The sequence below is a fragment of the Dunckerocampus dactyliophorus genome, chromosome 7, assembly GCF_027744805.1.
Source record: "Dunckerocampus dactyliophorus isolate RoL2022-P2 chromosome 7, RoL_Ddac_1.1, whole genome shotgun sequence".
Lineage (NCBI taxonomy): Eukaryota > Metazoa > Chordata > Actinopteri > Syngnathiformes > Syngnathidae > Dunckerocampus > Dunckerocampus dactyliophorus.
The window spans coordinates 8,157,678-8,173,859 of NC_072825.1; the positions used below are offsets into that span (position 1 = coordinate 8,157,678).

The following is a 16,182-nucleotide window of genomic DNA, read 5'->3' on the forward strand; positions in this document are numbered from 1 at the left end:
TGTGCTTTCAAATCTGGGTGGCGCTACTCAGCTGTCAGTATTAGTGGTATTCATGCTGGCCCAGCAGTTTGCTCATTATTGCTATTACAACATAGGTTTTGCTGCTGATGTGTTGTACAATATACTTGTCAATAAATGACCACGTGGTCAAAGCAAACTACGTTTCCCTTTCCACGTTCTCATGCAATCCAAATCCTTTCAAAAATACCTTGTTATATAAAATGAGTTTTTAATTTCAATTGTCCATAGGTATGAATGTGAGTGTAAATGGTTGTTTGTATGCGTTCTGCGTCTGGCACCCGCCTCTCGCCCAAAGTCAGCTGGGATAGGCTCCAGCGTATCCCCACGACCCTAGTGTGGTCAAGCGGCATAGAAAATGGATGGATGGATAAACATATCTAGGTGGAAAAACACATAGAAAAGCAATAGCTTGCCTGTCCCAGACGAGACACATTCTGTCCTTTGAGCAAGTTAGAATCATTTGAGCGGTATATATATACTTGTATATATATATATATATATATATATAAAAATACTATTAGTACGAATGCTTGAACAAAACTGGAGGTGCAGGGCTACCTGATGTTTGAATTTGAAGAGGAGGACTGTATGGCCTTGGACAAACAGCAGACCCACTGGGGGGCACCGCTGAGCCACTATTGCCAGAGCTCTGCACCTGGCGCTCCGACTGCACAAGCGCTGCATCCATCTGCCTCTCAGCCTGCCTGTCGCTCACTCGATCTGCAGGTCTGTCTGCAGGCAGGTGTCGCTCCGGATGGAGATGAGCGAGGGCGGCGGGGGATGCTGCGTGCTTTTGGCTGGAAGTGCTCGAGGGGCTGGAGATGGCGGAGTAGACGGCCGCGCTCGGGGGCACGGCTGCCATGGAGACTACCCCCGTTGCCATGGTGACACTCTGTGAAGGAGGGTAGATGGCGGTGACGATCTGGCTGCCTGAACCAGAGACGGGGGCTGAACTGTGGGGCTGTGAAGAGGGTGCAGTGGCCAGGAGTGGAGGTTGACCTGTGGGGGGGGCACACATTATTGAAAGCATGGTTCACATTTATTTTCGAGAGACTTTAGAGCCCTAAAAATTGTATGACTAAGGGAGCATTCAGACATTTTCCAAAAGATCAGGAGACTACGAAGTCCACCTCTAAGCTACACTGACCTGCAATCAGTGGTTGAACCAGAGTCTGGCCGGGTGGTGGGATTGTTGTGAAGCCTAGGGTGGCCAGGGGAGGTGGCACATATGCGGACGCAGGCACTGGCAGGGCTTGCTGGGCGGGGGGCTGGCTGGAGGCTGTTGTTGTGGACACCAGCGGCAGCGACGAGGGGACCCCCGGAGTGGACTGGACATAGGTGATCCTGGACACATCAAGAGATGATTGGAGATTCTGATCATATATTATTTACGACAATGAAGAACAAAAAAAAAAAAAACACAGAAAGATGGCTTGTGCTAATGGAAAAGGTCGACTTGGTTGCAGTGGAAGGTGACTGGGTTTAGTAACAGAACAGAACAGGAAGGAAGAACAAAAAGAGAACTTGTGCAGAAGGGGTCAAAGGGCGAGTAGCACTGCGCTGGATGACTAGTGTTGTAAGTGTGCATCTGTGAGTGTAGCTAGAGAGGTAGTGTGGGGGTGGAAGGCGGAGGCAGCTCGGGCCACCAGTAGCATGACTAACACATCCAGAATAGAGCTGTTCTACCACAGCACCCCTGCTGTACTTCTTTTTTTCCCAAATGTCTGCTCGCTGTGCTCCAACAGAAATGAAACAATACAACTTCCTGGTGAATATGCCATCATTTATCCCATCTAAACTCAATCAAGCATGAAACTTAACAGACCTCCTCAATAAAGCACAAGAGAAAGTCGTTTCTTTTGTTCAAATTGGCACAGAAGAATTAGAACTACAAAAAAACATTTGTTGACACACATAAATTCGACCTTTTATTGTGTTAGAATAAACAATAAGCCTGCACAAACGGTGAAAATATAGAAATTGTAAGGATAAATGTTCTTTCAGTGTGTGAAACAACTTACATGTGAAAAACCTTACATGTCAATGTTTGTAGGGCCCTATGAAATCTGTAATATTTTTTCCAGAAATTCATTTTTTTTCCCCCCAATTGCTGCAATACATCATGGGGTAATTTTTCCCAGAATTTCAGAAACAGATGGAGCTTCACTAACATTTCTAATAGGATGTCAGCCTCTGCACACATTGCTACAAAATCCTCAACAAATTGTAAACGTCGTTAAGGAAGACGTCCAGGTGCGTTATTAATGTAAGCTATTTTTATGACACCCTTGTTTTGTTTGTACAACTAGACAGTATGTAGTGCAAAGTGCTCTTATTTGGAAGGACTCAAGTGTTGTTATGTGTGTTAAGAATGTCTCTCCGACGAGGAACTCACTCAGAGCTTGCATGACATCAGCGTGCATTTTAAAAAGCTCGCTTACATTTGTGGTAAAACACCACACGGTGTAAACACTCATACAGCCTGCCTCGTTGCACTAGCATGCTCTGCTAAATAGAGCTAACCAGATCGGCTTCCGCTCAAACTGTGTAAGAGGTGAGTTTTTTAAGTTTTTTCGCAAACTTTAGCCAGTGTTTCAGATGAACATGTTTAGTCTTGGAGGGGGGCGGTTTAGTGTTTGTGGGGCGATTCCGCCAAGATTGAGCAGTCCGCTAGGGAAATACTTCCCCACACAAACGTTCCTCATTTTCTGCAAGATTCCAGGTTTAACAGTACAGTGCCTGACAAAAGTCTTGTTGGAACAATAAATAATAACTTCACTTTTCCTAATCCTTTATTTTTAAAATCACAAACATTAAAAGTTGCTGATTTAGTACATTTTCAAACCACTAAAATAATGCGTAAAGTTAACAATAACTTGCTACCCAAAAATGTCATACAATACTACGAGAGGAGAAATATCATCTCAGGGAAAAACTAAATTTGAAGCACTTATAAGTGAGAACAACGCTAAAAACACACAGCATTTCAGTGTGTGGAATTACATTATGGAGCGGACACAAGGCAGAAGAGTCTGGAATTTGATTTATTATGATTGTCTTTATTTTATTTATTTATTTATTATTATACTAATTATTATACTAATTGTGAAATTTTTTTAATAACTACATCATCATATTGTTACATTACCTTATTATTATTCTATGTATTAAAAATCACATATGGAATACAGGCAGTGAATAATATGTACTGCACAAGATGGGGAATGGATGGGGGGTAGGATTAAATAAGCTTTGCTTCTTCCTACTCCTTTCGGACATGTGGAACTGTGAAATTAATGATGTGATGTACTCCATTGTAACTTGCATGCATGGTCAAAAAAATTAAACCAAACCAAGGTTTTAGGTGAGTCACTTGGAATCAGAAATAGCTTATATGAAAAAGGCAAAAGCCTCTAGATTATGCTGATTATAGCAAAATAAAGTCTTGTATTATTCGTTCAGTTTTATCATTTAATTGGGACAAAAAGGTCAGATTGTGCTTGGACAAAAGTCTTGTGGCATATCAAAATGATATACAGTAGAAATTAGATTTTCCTTTGAAAACACAAACATGGTACAAAAACATCCTTGCTGCCTTGTTAAAAAGAATGAATAATGTGTATGACTCCCATGAGCTTGGAGGACTCCATCCATACATCTCAGCAATGCGTCTTGCACGACTCCCAGACTTTATGAAGATTTGATTTAATCTTTCAAGCCTCCTCCTTCATCTAACCCCAAACACGCTCAATTATGTTCATGTCTGGTGTCTGGGCTGGCCAATCCTGGAGCATCTTGACCTTGTTCATTTGCCAAGGCCCCACAGCATGCAAAAAGGATGAACAGCGGAAAAGTGGCAGAAGGTTGACTTTTCTGATGGATCATTCATTAAACTGCATTAAACAACCCAAATCATCGCAAAAACTGCAAAACACCTGTTGGAACCCGCACAAACCCAAGATTCACCCACAAAACAGTCAAGTTTGGTGGAGGAATATCATGGCTTGCGGTTACATCCAGTATGGGGGAGAGCAAGTAACAACTGCCTGAAGTATCAAAAAATAATGCTGCCCATTATCTTCCAAATCACAAGAGAAGGCAAATTCTTCAGCAGGACGGTGTTCCTTGTCACACTCTAGTCTCCACACCAAAGTTCCCCGTGGTGAACAATGTCAAGATGCTCCAGGATTGGCCAGCCCAGACCCCAGACATGAACATTATTGAGCATGTTTGCGGTGAGATGAAGGAGGAGCCTTGGAACATGAAACCAAATCATTTTGATGTCCTAAAGTCTGGGAGTCGTGAAAGACTTTTTTTTGCCATTCCAGATGATTTGATCAATTATTGGAGTCATTGAGATGTATGGATGGCTTCCTCCAAACTCATGAAAGTCATGCACAATATTAATTCTTCCAAGCTCAATCTGACCTTTCTGCCCTAATTAAATGATAAAACTCAAAGATTGACACCCAAATTTATTTTGCGATAACAAGCATAATCTAGAGGCTTTTGCTTTTGTTCCTACAGCTTGGATAAGTGACAAGACTTTGTCAGGCACTGTAGATTCTGTTTTTGTGGAAATCATAGGGCCCTACTTTAGATAGTTTAGGAAATATTCTGGTTTAGTGATTCACTTGTTTGTCTGTAAAATGTTGCTTCAGCAGCATTCAATACATGTGGTCCAATTCAATTAAACATGTTTTATTTTGGATTTAAAAAAATATGTTTACCATAAATTCAAATATTTCTTCCAGAATTATGCAGTATAATGGCTTTTATACATGTAAAATGCATTTTCATGTACTTGAGTGTTGCCTATCTTTAAGATGGGCAGCCAACCCCATTGGTGACGCTGAAGATCAGTTTGGTATAATTTTCAGTACCTGGTGGGTGCAGGGGGTAGTAGAACAGTCTGCGAGGGGGCTGGCCCCGGAGCCATCACCGCAGCGGTGGCCACCGTCACGGGCAAGGGGCTGGCGGGGTGGACTGAGCCCTGAGACAGCTGAGACTGGACCACTGGCATGGGGGCTATCTGGATGATCTGGAGATGGAAAAAAACCCAAACAAAACACAGTAAGCGCTGCGAGTTGAGAGCTATTGATGTTTCTTAATTAATGTGGTCACCAAACCTTGCTTCCTGCCTGAGCGCCATTCTGGACAGGAAGCGGAGGGGCCACGATGGGAAACTGCTGGGCGGGAGCCGGTGCGGTTCGAACTGTTGCCATGGGAACAACCATTTTACCCTGGAGCACTGGGGACTGGGTTTGCACTGAGTCAAAGCAGGGAGAGAATATATTTTTTAATTATGGAGTCAACAAAGATTACTATTATTAGAAATGTAGCTTTGTTGTCACCTCTTGTTCCTGGGCTGACCACGCCCACTGCTGGGCTGGACGAATAACACGTCTGCTGCTTCCCATTGGCCAATGGTGCGTGAGTGGGTGGGGCTGCAGGCAGGTTGAAGATACTGGTTGGCTGGCAGAGCTGCTGCTGCTGCTGCTGCTGTGGCGGACTCTTTGGATTGGCAGGGAGTGTGGGCAGTATGTACTGGACTTGTGTGATGGCCTTACCACCAGGAGGTGCCAGGGATGAAGTGGGAAGGAACTGGGGCTGCAGCAGGGGCAGAGGCAGTGGTCCATTGGAGTGGCTGTGCGGTGCTGAAGCAGCAGTGGAGGACAGGGACACTTGCTGCTGCTGGGGGGGCTGAGGCTGGGGTGGTGGAGTGATGAGCTGCACTGCAGGTTGGCCAGACAGGGCACCCCCTAACACAAAATTAGTCACCACCCCAGCCCCTACAGGGTTGGGTGATGATGAAGAGTAGTACCCACTTGGTGTGGCACTGCTTCCTGATCCAATCAGAAGCTGCGGTTGCTGCTGGAGGGCAATGGGCTTCCTCTCGGGTGGGTGCGGGCTAGATGAGGTCCCCCTCTCTCTGGGTTTGTTGACGATTGGGAGAGGTGTGCTGATGACGGGGCGCATTACGTTGGTCAGCACTGTGGAGGCCACCCTCACAGCACCGATGCCCAGGTGCAAGTTTGCAACCACGGACGAGGAATGGGGAGGTCCTCCCCCTGCTGGAGAAGGGGAAATTACGGACTGTCCAGAAGAAAGGGAGAGAGGCGAGGCTTGCACTCCTCCCGCCTCACCCCTTAAAGTGTCCTTTATGTCTCCCTCTTCCCTCCTCCTTGGGTCAGAAAAGACTCCTGGTCTCCCCTCGTCGTAACGCTTGCTGCTGGAATAGGAGGAAAGTGATACACTCCTGCCATGAGGGGTCGCATGTGAGGAAGATGAGGATGCGGTGGAGCAGATGACTGGAGCAAAGACTCGCTGAAAAGCCAAACAGACCAACAATGATGACCAACAATAGAGAGTAATTTACCTTAAATACTCCAATTATAACTAAACTGCAAAGATGACAGGATGTTAATTGGAAGTAGTCAATAATTAGTCAGAGGCTGTTATTTCTTTAATTTGAAAACTCACTTTATACTGTATAACAACTTATTTTTTAAACTTTAATAATGTGTTGGAGTGCATGAAAGTGGAAAATGTAGCTCTCTTTTACCACATGATAGTTTATTAACAAGTATTAACAATGTAGCAGCAACAGAACGAATGTTGTAATTGTAGTGAGGAGCACACGGCTCAGCCAGCATTAATACCCCTGACGAGCTCGTAAACAACAGGACAGAAATTGCAACACGCATGAGTTTCACATCAACAGCTGTGCAGTGCAATCAACTTTTTAAAGCGCATGCAGAGGTAGATAAAGCTTTGTGCTGGCCATTCATTAAAATACAGCTACTTCCATCTTAAGCAAGTTAAGTCAAGTTAATAAAAAAAAAAAAACGACATCAGGAGGTTACCTACAGCCACAGCTGTGTTAATTTCAATGTTTTTTGGCCTGGCGCTAATTAAAGAACTCGGTGGTTGTGCGTTTTTTTCCAAGACACACACACACACACACACACACAACAACTATAGGAGACGCTGCGATTAATTTGAGGATTTATGATTTCTGACAGTATTTCTGTCATTTGTTGTGTAATAAAAAACAATTAACAGGTTGGTCACCTTCTGAACGCTTTCGTCGCCAGAACCCCTCTCGCTGTCGCTGTCAGTCACCCGCTCCTTACACTTGAGGTCAATGGAGCTGCTGGGATAAGGGTCCTCTGGAAAAGAAAATAAACTACAGCTACACTTGACATGCAAGGCCACTACAATTTGCAGACAACATTTATTTCCTATGTAAAAGAGAGCCAGACATCAGTTTTTGCACTATTATGATGTAAACCAATCGTCTTACCAATGACATCATCATCTCCCTCCTCCTCACAGATGACCATGCGCTCCTCATCACTGGTCATGTCCTCGCTGACCCCTCGCTGAGACTGGGACAGGGGTGGGGCATGGCTTGAAAATTGACTGCCTCCATCTCCACACATCTGGGGGAAAAAACGGTCACAGCATTGCTTTTGAAACGCAAAAGAATGTGTATAATATAGTAAATTAGAAGCCTAGAAAAGACTAAGATGCTTTAGGATGAGAAAGCACACACTTGTACTGTGTAAACTTCAAAATGTGCCATACTAATCTGCAGTCACACTCTCTTACTGTACCTGTGCCAGCTCCGCCAGGGCTTGTGTGTTGCCCCTGTCACCGCGCTCCAGGTTGTGCATAGCACTTTGAGAGAACGCTCTGGGCCGGGTCAACTGGCTCATGTGACCCTCTGCTGCACTCCTCTCAGACACCCCCACCAGACCCGGCGCCACCCCCTTCATCTCCGCAGAATGCGGCTCTACCAGGTGGAAAACAAAAGGCATGTTGAGCAAAATGACTGATAAATGTTTGTTCATGTGGGTTCCACGAGACCAACCTGTGGACTCAGACATGCTCCTCTCCCTGATATCTTTGCCTCCTGGGACGCCACGACCTTCAGAGCTGGACTTCTTCCTGTCTTTGTTGCACCACTTCCAGTCAGGGTGGGCCTTAAAGTGGGCCTCTTTCACCTGGCAACAAGAGGAAAGGACAACTCTTAGCATGTACACACCAAAACATAACACCATGTCTTTTTTTTATAAACCCCATTACTGTACCTGGAAGGCCAAGTCATGGTACTTTTGTTTCTCTTTAGGTCCAAGAGCATACCACCACTCCCCCAGGATCTTGCTGACGGTCCGGTTGTCCTGGTTGGGGTGGCGCTGGTGCACCAGAGCTCGATGGCGCTTGCTGAAAATCATGAAGGCATTCATCGGTCGCCGGATGTGGTCCTTCTCTCTCTGAGCAGGACAGACAGGAAGACATGACGTTAAAATGACAGCTAAAAGATGGGCAATTGCAACATTGAGTGGAACCCCTGAAGTCAGAATTAGGAAATCAACACACACACAAAATTTTCTTTTTCTTGCTTGCTTTTTCTTTGTCTTTTCTTCAACAATGACATCAAATGGTTAAAATGTGATAAACCCCATATAACTTATTAGCGTTTCTGTTGTGGCTGCTCAATACAATATTGCTAAAATGACAAAAAGCCAACACAGAAATTAAAATAAAGAAAGCAGAACCTTTCTTCCAGCTGCTCATTCGTCGCTGACATACAGCGGCTCGTTTACATGTTATAACATGTAATGTGGGAAATTGACTGCAGGTGACTAGTTTTTTGTGGGTTTTTTTCAGTTGTATGTCAGTTACGAATATCAGAATTTACTTAATACATTGCCTAGACAGTTAAAGGTTTATTATGGCCACAGTTTGACCCTGGAACAGATGATTTCCATTCCCATTATTTCCTATGGGAAAAAATTTACTATAAATACAAACAGATCATCCCAGAAGAGTGAAAAGATTACCTTTCCAGGGCTATTCTTGTCCCCATCTTTGGGCAGGGCACTAAGAGACTGCGTGCGTCTCTTTACAGGGGATGTCAAGAGGGGCTGCTCTGGTACAACTCCTGGAAGGAAGCTACAGCAGGACAAAAGCAGATGTCACTACACATATGCACCAGTCCAATTCAAGCACCAATTTTATTTTAAGTACTGAAGGAACTAAAGCACACTCAATTCAAGACGCTGCCTTTTATACAGTGACAGAGAGCTGCAAAGGAAAGCTTTTGTTCTTCTCTGCTTTGTTCTGGCATGGAGCGCGACTGCCCAAATTAGTGCAAGAAAAAAAAAAAGACAAATCACACTCACTCACTGTATGTCTGGGTACACAGCAACGTGCCAAGAATAAACACATAAGGCTAACACGAACAAATGCATAAGCACTTTTGTTACATGCACAGATTAAAATGTGGACATACGGGTCATCTACGTCACTCTCTGTTTCGCTGTCGGGCCTTTCTCTCTCCCCGTCCCCTTTCTCTTTTTCTGGCTCCTCGGGAGCGGGGGCATGTCGGGTCAGGGGACCTCTCTCCACAGTGGGAGGTGCCTCGGCTGGCTCGGGAGGTGGTGCGGCTCCTCCCTGACAATCTGAGCAAACACCAGACATTATTTGTCCCGATCAAGTCATCAAGACAGTATATTTATTCAGCATCAGTATCAGTACAGTACCTGTCTTTAGACTGGCCGCATGGGGGTGATTGACAGGATGCTGGCCCTCCCCCGGCTGAGAAGCTGCATCTGATTGGGTGGGAGCCAGGAAGGGAACTAAAGAATGCCAGGGGAAAACTGGAACGGACCGAGGTTCTACATTGGTCCACACTGTGCAGAGAAAACAGTATGCCCGCTTAGTCTATGTGCAAAGACAATAATGTCTGATCAGAAGTCTGATATAAAAGGACCAGGCCTTTTCTACATTCAATTACCAGGAACTTACTTCTTCATTCGGGCAATAAGAGATAACGCCAAATGAATCAACATATGTTCTGAACTGAACCTTAATAGGATCATTGACATGAATGCAAAAAACGGCAAAATGAAAATAAACAGTGAATATTTCATAAAGTCATATACTGTACTATCATTCAAAACACATAATGGGGATGTTACTATCAAATCCCGTGATTCAAATGAACAAAGGTTCCAAAAATAGCGCCAGATTTGTAATTGTGACATAGAAAAATGAATGACAAGACTAACCAAACATGCTTAATCCTTGTCGGAGATACTGAGGATTCTCTGATGAGAACATGATAGATGCTGTAGCAAGAGTGATGGTTCTCCACACACAAAAAAACCCCAAAAAAACAAATGATGTGTCCTTTATTCTGAACAAGCTCTTCTACAGGAGATAGGAAATCAGAAGAGGAGAAGAAGTTATTCCACTATGTTGATTTGCTATTGATGAGAGGTTGTTCGTATCCGAGTCATTCTTCACAGAAAGATTATGAGTCATGTATAGGTATTATTTAACCAATGTTCAATATAATATAATCCAATAAAAGTAGACTGTGTATCAAAAGGCTAGGTCCCCTTGCTCTATTACCCCCAAAGCCCTCTCTGCCTGCTTGGATGTTTGTTTACATTACTGCTGCAGCATGGCGGTGAAGGGGTTAAAGAGGCCTCCTCTACATCCACGGCCTGGATTACAACATGCGCCTGGGCGCTACGCAGTCTCTTTGGGCCATAACTCAACTCGCTCACTGGGGTAGCAGGAGGGTATTACAAAAAGAGGCCAGTGCAATCAAGAGTGTACACGCTGGAAGAAATTGAGAAATGGTCCAAAGTGGGCTTCGCTAATATATACGTGGACCTTTTTTTTCTACGTATATATTTCACTTGCGAACACCGGAGCCCCAAAAGGACAGAGCCCTCGGGAACGCCCCTGGTCGTGCACACGCCGCACAGACAGACGCCAAAGCAACGCAACTCTTCTCATGTCTCAATTACAAAGGCGTATTTGACTTGAATCCCTCCAGGCGGGGACGCGGCGTCCACAGCAATAAGACACTCTGTGCTAACTTGTTGTTTCCCCCACATAACTGAATTAAACCCCGGTCTTGGTAAGAAGGACAGCAATACAGCTTCTGCGTGTATGCTTGTTTACTAAGCGGATGGCTGTGGTGCATTCATCCATCACGCACTGTTGCAACGCGCACTGTTCATTAAGAAAAGCAGCCAAACAACCGTGCATGCAGCCTAGCTAGCAGACACTAGTATACCTCCTTAATTTGCCATTTACACGCTACTATACCGACAAGAAGACGCCAGGTGAATTTTGTGTTGATTTTCTCACTTCCTCTTCAAGGTTTAACGCTTTTTACAACCAAAGCCAACAGGGGTTAGCGGAGAAGAAGACCGTCTACTGCAGGTTAGCTAGCCGCTTCTCATGGATGACATCGGCGCACACATCGTCCAATTCGGGGTAGATTCTCGCTCCCAAAACCGTGTTTTTTTTCGTCCACAAATGTCTCCCGAGTCGAGTCGACGTCTCCCTGATTGTCTTCTCCTTTTTTCCCCTCTCCCTCGTCTTCCTCTTGTTGTAAACCAGGCTGCTTTGCTTGGTCGCTTGCTTGGCCCCCCTCCTGCGTTCTCCTTACCCTCCCCTTCTGCTCCTGTCAACCTCGCCCTGCCTTTTGTCCCGCCCACCCTCAGCCAACCATGTCCAACTATTGGCCAGAGAGGCCCCCTGTCATGTGCCCGCCGACGACTCTGATTGGGCAGGGGTGCAGTGGAATGCCAGTCATATGCAAATACCGTCGAGCTCTGTAGTCATCGGCCCTTGTCGGTGACATAATCTTCAAATTTTTTTGCAGGGAAAAAAAGTATGTTAAAAAGCATTGCAAATATAACATACCTTCATTATAACTACAGGGCAACACTAATTCCTTCTCGAATAAAGCTCTGAAGAGCGTAGTATAGTTTATTTTGGTTAACCCCCCCAGCTACATAGTGAAGGCATCATAGTGAAGGCATCGTAGTAAGAGCAGGTCGTAGAAAACGGCCAATCAAACATCGACAATCATATCTAGGCCAACCAATGGGCTGACAGCTATGTCACAAGCCCCCGCCTTAGTATACAAACACTAGTGTTCCTGATGACCGGTCAATGCAAGGTGGCGCTAGTGAGCATTCTACTGTAAAGCTAGTATGTGAAATATGAGCTTGTGATTAATGTTAATGAGCAGTCTGGCATAAATTCGACTCTTCTTTAGATATAGCCAAAGTTATTTATGTGTTTTTGCTGTTGCTTTTGACGTCAAAACTACTAGGAATGAGTTATCTGGGAAGGCAGAACCTTTTCTTTTAGAAACCAAGAAAATTATGTCATTCTACACACCATTTCAAATCTGACACATTCTCACACATTCCTATCTTTCCATGATGCGCTTTTGCCAAAACAGCTTCTCATGCAACATTCACATGGGGAGGGATAAAGAGAGAAAAAGAAAGGGGAAGGTTCAGAGATTTGGAAAGAGAAGGAAACGGCTGAAACAGTCCATGAGTGGAGAGGGCTGCAGGGTAAAAATAGAGTCATTTTCACCAGGGGAGGTAGGGAGGGAGTAGAGAAAACAACTTGTGAAAACACAAGTTCTCTCAAACAGTGGAAAGGGTAACGTATGGCGGCCACAGACAAAGAGAACAATGCTAAAAGTGTTTATTGAGTGGTGCGATACGGCGAAAAGGTCCCTGATGAGAGTTTCTCAAGCAAAGATGCATGAGTCATGCTTAGCTAGCTCATGCAGACAAATACAATACTGGGAGGGGTCTCAACTACCAGCAAACCAGCCCAAAAAGTGCTTGAGATACGACTGGACCTTAACCCCCTCACTGCCAACAAGGCCCAACAACGTGAATTGTACACACACAACATGCATACCTTTAAAGGTGTACTGCTCACGTTGCAAATGAAGGGAAACAAAAACTGTCAAATCAAATCCTGGATCTCAACAAGCTACTATGAACTAACCAAAACACAAACTCCTTGGCAGAGGTAATGGAATGACAATAATGCGAAGATGAGTTATCATTAAAAACGAGAGGGAATATACAGTAGAAACACTATCAGAGTTGGTCATATTTGACTTCCGACTAGTTCTGATTTCATAAAGGAAATGGAAGTTATCTGTCTGAGTTTTTTTTTATGATGATGATCAATCACAGTTTGACAGCTGTGATCATCATAAAATTTGTCATTCAAGTGTAAAAACAAGTTTCTTTAAGCAACACTCTGTCTCACTTTTATTTCCCAATATGATTTGCATTGCCTTGTTGCTCCTCATGCAGTTTATTGTTTAACATACGTAATTGTCACACAACTACGGTAAAACGCAGAAACGACAAAACTGGAGAAAACTTTGTGGAGTCGTACTGCTTTGAATGTGAGTCTGCTTAACTTCTTGTGTGTATTCCTCTTCTTTACTCACATTGTCTTAACACCCTGGGTTGTGGTTGTCATTAAAAAGCCAAAGAAAAAGCTGCACACACAGAGCTTATCTATTTATGATCACTGAGCTGAGCTGCTCAGTTTGCTGAGATATGATTATCGTAAAACTCCATTTAATGCCTCTGTTCAATTAATTGCTCTCCTATGGCTGCTGGGTGTGCGGGTCAAAAAACATTGGCAACAACTGTGGTTGTAGACAACCTCCTAAGGTACATTTTTTTTGGACTAACTCCACAAGATGGCAGCAGCTGCATTTGAAATATCATCAGTGGTCAGCATCAGGCAGCTTTATCTACCTCTGCATGCACTTTCGGTGTGAAACTCAAGCGTGGTACACTTGTCGTACTGTTTTTTACAATGAAGTCAGTAGCGATATGAATGCTGACTGAGCAGTTTGCTCCGTACTGCTATTACAACATTGGTTCTGTTGCTGCTGTGTTATGCAAGATACGTGTTAATAAATGAACATGTGGTCAAAGAGAGCTATGAGTTTACCGTGAACTATGACATAATGAATTATATACAGCTATAATTACAGAACGCATGTGTTGCAAAAGACGTCTTGTGCGGCAGCATCTATGTACTTTGAGACTTTAGAGGCCGATGGTAATAGTAAAGGTTTAATTCATTTGAACATGCACACAAATTACAGTGGAGCTCATCACATAACACAGTTCACAATTCTGCATGTCCAAGAAGGAGTAGGAAGAAGCAAAGCTTATTTAATCCTACCCCTCATCAGTTTCACATCAGTTGCAATACATTTGTTCAATGTACAAACGATTTTATCATGGTAAGAAATTGATAATAGCTGATGAAATAGTTGACAGAGACTCAGTTTGATGGTGAGTGAGTACAGTACAGACAATGTACTCAGCGAAAATGAAGAGTTTGTAGTCAGTCCAAGACTGGTCAGACATAGCATTGTACGAGCACAGTGGTTCAGGTGTCTTCTTCCTTGTACTTTCTAAACATCAACTGCTTGTACTGTTTCTTGAAATCATTAATTTTAGTGACTTGTTTGAGTTCCTTACTTAATCCGTTACACAACTTGATTCCACACACAGAAATGCTGAAGGTTTTTAGTGTACTTCGTGCATATAAGTGTTTTAGGTTTAATTTGTCCTTAAAATCATATTTCTCCTGTTTTGTCGGGAATAATTTTTTTACGTTTTTGGGTAGCATGTTATAGTTTGCTTTATGCATAATTTTAGCTGTTTGATACTTTACCAGATCAGCAGATTTTAATAATTGTGATTTTAGGAATAAAGGGTTTGTATGTTCCCTGTAAGTGGCATTATGGATCACCCTAACTGAACTTTTCTGCAGCATAGTTAATGAGTGTAGTGTACTTTTATACTTGTTTCCCCATATCTCCACACAATAATTTAGATATGGTAATACCAGAGAGCAGTAGAGAGTATGGAGTGATTTTTGGTCTACAACGATTTATTTATTGCTTTATTCAGTATTGAGGTATTTCTAGCCACTTTATGTTGGATATTTTTACGTCTACGTTTCCGAATAGTACAATGTCAAGGAGTGTTAACTACTGTATGTTTGCTGCAATAAAACTATTGTGCATCTTTTCATGACGTTCACCTCATGCACAGTAAACTATGTCTTTAAATGTTAAATAACTTGTATATATTTTCTACCATCAAGTTACTCAAAGAACTTTAACACTGTTACCTCATTAACCCACTGATAACGCAGCATCAGGAGCAACTGGGGGTGCAGTATCTAACCCAAGAATACTTCAACATGATCATGGGGGGACTGAGGATGGAACCATGACCACACACCTCGACCAGACCAGAGAAGAAGAGACAGGAGAGAAGGCTGATCAATCACAGACAAATCAATCCAATCTGTTAACAGGACGGAAGAAACAGCCTAGCAATCAAAGGCGTCAAAAACAGCCTGCAAAAGGGGACGGGGTGAAAGTTACTCAGCTTTTGCAACGCTGACCTCTATAGCACGGCTTTACATTAAGCCTGGTTTAAGTTTGGATTAAGATACAGCAAATCTTTTGATCAGGTTAGAGATGTGTCAACGTCTGCATAAGGCGGTTAAGCGAGAGGGGGAAAATACCCTGCAGCTATGCCTTACTATGTCTCCCTGCTACTGTGCTGTCATGTGGAGGTGTTGTGCAGATTTCCATTGGTTGACATCAACTTGTAGTGTGTGTGTGTGTGTGTGTGTGTGTGTGTGTGTCTCAAACGCCACGTGATCAAACTTTTCCTCCCACTCGTTACCTCCGCTGACACGGCGCATGAGGCGAAGTGGCACCTTCCATCGACCCTCCCGTCCCATCTCGCTCTCGGTCTTAATTCATCTTCCACCTCTTGTGCTCGGTGTCCCTCTACCCTCCCTTCCCTCCTTCGCTCCCGCCCTCCCACCATTTACTCTGTCCAATTATAACTCCATGCACCAGTCCTTCGCAGTTACCGTGGCAACAGTGATATTGGGCGCAGGTCCCCGCATCACCTGCCGTCCTGCTACCAACCATCGCCACCTGTCCCTTCAAATTGGACCTCGACTTGCTCAAGAGCATCCAGAGGTGCCACTGTGTAAGACCCCCCCCCCCACACACACACACACACCAAAAATAACTGGAAATTACTGGGTAACAATGGATGATTGAGTAAAGCGACAATATCGGACGAGACACTCATCCCCACAATTCGTCCTCATAGTGGACCATTATGGGGAAAACAAGCTGGAGTGAGACCCCCTCCACAATCTTTCTTGCACATGTAATGTTCATGTTTGGCCATTTGGGGGCACTACTTGCCTGCAGATAAATGGCCAACAGGATGCAAGTACCAGCAC

At 43.9% G+C, this 16,182-nt stretch overlaps 1 protein-coding gene across 2 annotated transcripts in view; it reads right to left on the reverse strand.

Annotated features, from left to right (window-relative positions):
- The window catches only part of cicb (capicua transcriptional repressor b), a 40,044-nt gene that overhangs the window by 4,178 nt on the left and 19,684 nt on the right, over positions 1 to 16,182 (reverse strand). For both annotated transcript variants that reach the window (XM_054781218.1, XM_054781217.1), the window contains exons 3-15: positions 9,573 to 9,722; positions 9,323 to 9,491; positions 8,871 to 8,982; positions 8,118 to 8,300; positions 7,898 to 8,030; positions 7,641 to 7,819; positions 7,328 to 7,466; positions 7,096 to 7,193; positions 5,376 to 6,348; positions 5,151 to 5,290; positions 4,905 to 5,062; positions 1,169 to 1,365; positions 580 to 1,020 (exon numbers count right to left, since the gene is read on the reverse strand). In XM_054781218.1, coding sequence (XP_054637193.1) covers positions 580 to 1,020; positions 1,169 to 1,365; positions 4,905 to 5,062; positions 5,151 to 5,290; positions 5,376 to 6,348; positions 7,096 to 7,193; positions 7,328 to 7,466; positions 7,641 to 7,819; positions 7,898 to 8,030; positions 8,118 to 8,300; positions 8,871 to 8,982; positions 9,323 to 9,491; positions 9,573 to 9,722 — 3,072 coding nt within the window. The remainder of the gene's footprint in view (positions 1 to 579; positions 1,021 to 1,168; positions 1,366 to 4,904; positions 5,063 to 5,150; positions 5,291 to 5,375; positions 6,349 to 7,095; positions 7,194 to 7,327; positions 7,467 to 7,640; positions 7,820 to 7,897; positions 8,031 to 8,117; positions 8,301 to 8,870; positions 8,983 to 9,322; positions 9,492 to 9,572; positions 9,723 to 16,182) is intronic.